Genomic DNA, 2,944 nt, shown 5'->3' with positions numbered 1-2,944 from the left:
GTATATACAAACAATGATTTCTTAATTAAACAATCAATATTTTTATACACTGTAAGTTATGGAATGCAATACATACAGTCACTACACAAAACCTGCAATTAATAACAATGTATACTCATTACTATTATAACAAGTAACGTTCAAGATGATGAACGAAATCATCTACAATGTAAGTGTTGGCATGCAATTCTGATTGAAGATAATCGGTGATATCATTCATTGTCATTCCCATTTCTCGGTGAACCAAGTAAAAGATACAATGTTGACCACACACTAGAGAGTTCAAGTGCTGTACTGCAATGGGATTATAAATCCATGTTTTACATTGCCGGTTTAAGAAATTGATAAAATCTAAATGAAAGGGAGACAATCCATAAGGATCATAATATTCTCCACGTCTTTCTTCATCTATATACACAGCAATCCAATGTTGTCCTTGTTTATTATCTGGGTCAGTATTACAAACAATGAGACAAGGAACACTTAAAGGACATGAAGGTAATGCATTTCTAGCATACACCCCTGCAAAATGAGGAGAAACGGCTTGTAGGATCAGGTCTATTTCTAAAGTATTCATCATGCACTATAATCAAAAAGAATTTGCCTGTTACGATCTATTTCTATGATATTGTCAAATTCGGCATACACCACAACGTTGATGGTATTGGGTAGGGCTGTTCCGAAATGGACTTCCAAAGACAAGTTTCCCTTTTTTATAAGATGAAATGTGCCCACTTCTGAAAGGTCGGGTGTCAGATCAAATCCAAAGAGGGTAAAACCAGCACCATATTCATCCTTTGAGATGTTCTTACCCTCGTCACGAAACGTTTTGCCGGTAGTGTGAAATAGACCCATGTAGCTTCTTACGTAATGTTTCTGGGTGAAATTTGGCTGCAAAGGCTTGGTGGGGACTTGTTTGCCATCCACGTTCAGGACAACAAAATTAATATCAAAATCTTTAAAATGAAAAGGATTCTTGGTGATGAGTCCACTATAGGCATCACTGTCCACACATCCGATGACCAATCTCTTAGGCATTTGTCCTAGGAAAAGATTATCCTTTACAAAATTGTGATTTCCTCTTGGAACGGAAAATACTTTCATTGCAATTCTTCTGATTGGGTATTTGGCAGGTGATATTTCCAGGGCTTTTGCATGGGCCAGTCTCACCGATGGACTCAGTCTAACTTTTCTCACGTTTAGATAGATGTCCTTGATGACAACTTTGAATTCTTTGTCTTCTCCCATCAAACAGAAAACATCTTTACTTCTGGTTAACGTTATTTTCATGTTCACATTATTGACAAGATATCTTTCCTGGACAAATAGGTCAGAATGGAGTCTTCCCATCATTTCCACAGATCTACTGGTTGCTGTTGACAATTTCCTCTTGATGTAGCCATGATTATCGTTTCCTGCAGTGTCCATTTGCGCAGCTGTATCCTTATACCACATTCCACTGGTCAACTGAGATTCTTTGGCTGCAGGACCATAGCTGAGTAGCGTTTCAAGGTAAGCTCTGAATGGATACATATTGTTGGGTGACGAGACTAGTTTTTCATTGAGACTGACGCTGACATCCCCAAAGAGAGAATGTAACCAAAGATTAACAGGTGCAACGTTCTCATCAGTAAGGTCGGTGCTATCATTATTGAGGATATGTGCTTTCACGTAGAGGGAAGTATTTGCTAGATCCAAGTAATCATCTCCAGCTCCTGATACGTCAAAGACATAAGGGCCGCCATCATTGACAGATGTGACCGTTCCAATTTGATGCCAGTATCCATCTTCTACACTGGTTTGAGTGGGTGGTGTATCGAATAAATCTAATTCTGACTGGACACATTCACAGGAGTTCTGATGAACTAAAGACATCTTTCAACGCCACTCTGTATAAACTACATACACACACATATATATGCCTTTTTGGGGGGAATCATGCATCAAAGATATATTTTGCTCTATGCTGATTGGATGATTCTTTCCTTTTCCTTTTTCTTCTGCCAGGTGGTCTTAGGTCTTGCAAAGCTTTACGCTTAAGCTGATCTCTAGCTTCGATGGCACGTTTTCTTGCAGCAGTTTTGATGTTTTCCCCCTTTAGCAAATCACTAGTCAATTTCATGCCAGAATCAATTGCTTGTTTTCCTACAAATCTCACTCCTTTCTTCACAATTGGAGTGATGCTCTTCATTCCAGAATGAAGTAAAGGCTTAATGGTTTTGAATAAACCTCTAAACAGACCTCCTATACCATGACCTCTCTGCATTCTCGTTCCTCTGAAGACATTTCCACTACCACCTCCCCCAGCTTGATTCAAGTAATACCTATCAAATAGGTTTCTATTACATTGGTGAGCAGCTTTCATATCGATTGCTTTTCTTCAGTTTGAGCCTAATAATAATTTCTTATATAGACCTTTTAGGTCTGATAAATTGAACCTAAAGAATGCCTCTTAAAATGTAAGGTGACGACAACTTTTCCTCATAATGAATTGGTTGGAATTCTTTACTGATGACATGTCCTGGCATATCCTCAATTGGAACTATTCTGACAAGTGGAACCCTGGAATCACCCACCATCTGTGGTTCAACCAAAGGACAGTAGACATAAATGGAATAGAAACCTTGGCGAACGTCAGCCATGTTCCTGCCAGTGTGTTTTCCTTCAAAAAACCGTGAATACTCAAATCCTAACAATTTTGTCAGCATAGGACTGAGATTTAAACGTAAGCCGGTAGATATAGTCAAAGTTACCCTCTGATCAATTTCATCGGTAGAAATCTTGAACATATCTCCATGTGATACCATATTTTTGGCCCCCCATATGTATTCTAAAATATTGAGCACATTGGGATAATAACCTGGTTTAACGTAAAGTTTTAATTCAGCTCCGGGATCAAATTCAACATTAGCAACATTGTCACTGCCACCAACGATCATCTCCA

The 2,944-nt window shown here is 38.6% G+C and overlaps 1 protein-coding gene across 1 annotated transcript; it reads right to left on the bottom strand.

Annotated features, from left to right (window-relative positions):
* Positions 1–576: 576 nt before the first annotated feature.
* Positions 577–1,875, bottom strand: LOC117318029 (uncharacterized protein F54H12.2-like). The gene has a single exon (XM_033873030.1). The coding sequence runs from the start codon at positions 1,873–1,875 to the stop codon at positions 577–579; it is 1,299 nt and encodes a 432-aa protein (XP_033728921.1).
* Between the last annotated feature and the right edge of the window lie 1,069 nt (positions 1,876–2,944).

Source organism: Pecten maximus, chromosome 19, assembly GCF_902652985.1.
Source record: "Pecten maximus chromosome 19, xPecMax1.1, whole genome shotgun sequence".
Taxonomy (NCBI): Eukaryota; Metazoa; Mollusca; class Bivalvia; order Pectinida; family Pectinidae; genus Pecten; species Pecten maximus.
Note: the sequence above shows the minus strand (reverse complement) of the source record. Positions and strands in the feature narration are given on the sequence as shown.

Excerpts from the sequence above, each read along its gene's own strand:
- LOC117318029 (XM_033873030.1), bottom strand. The coding sequence starts at position 1,875 with ATGTCTTTAGTTCATCAGAACTCCTGTGAATGTGTCCAGTCAGAATTA.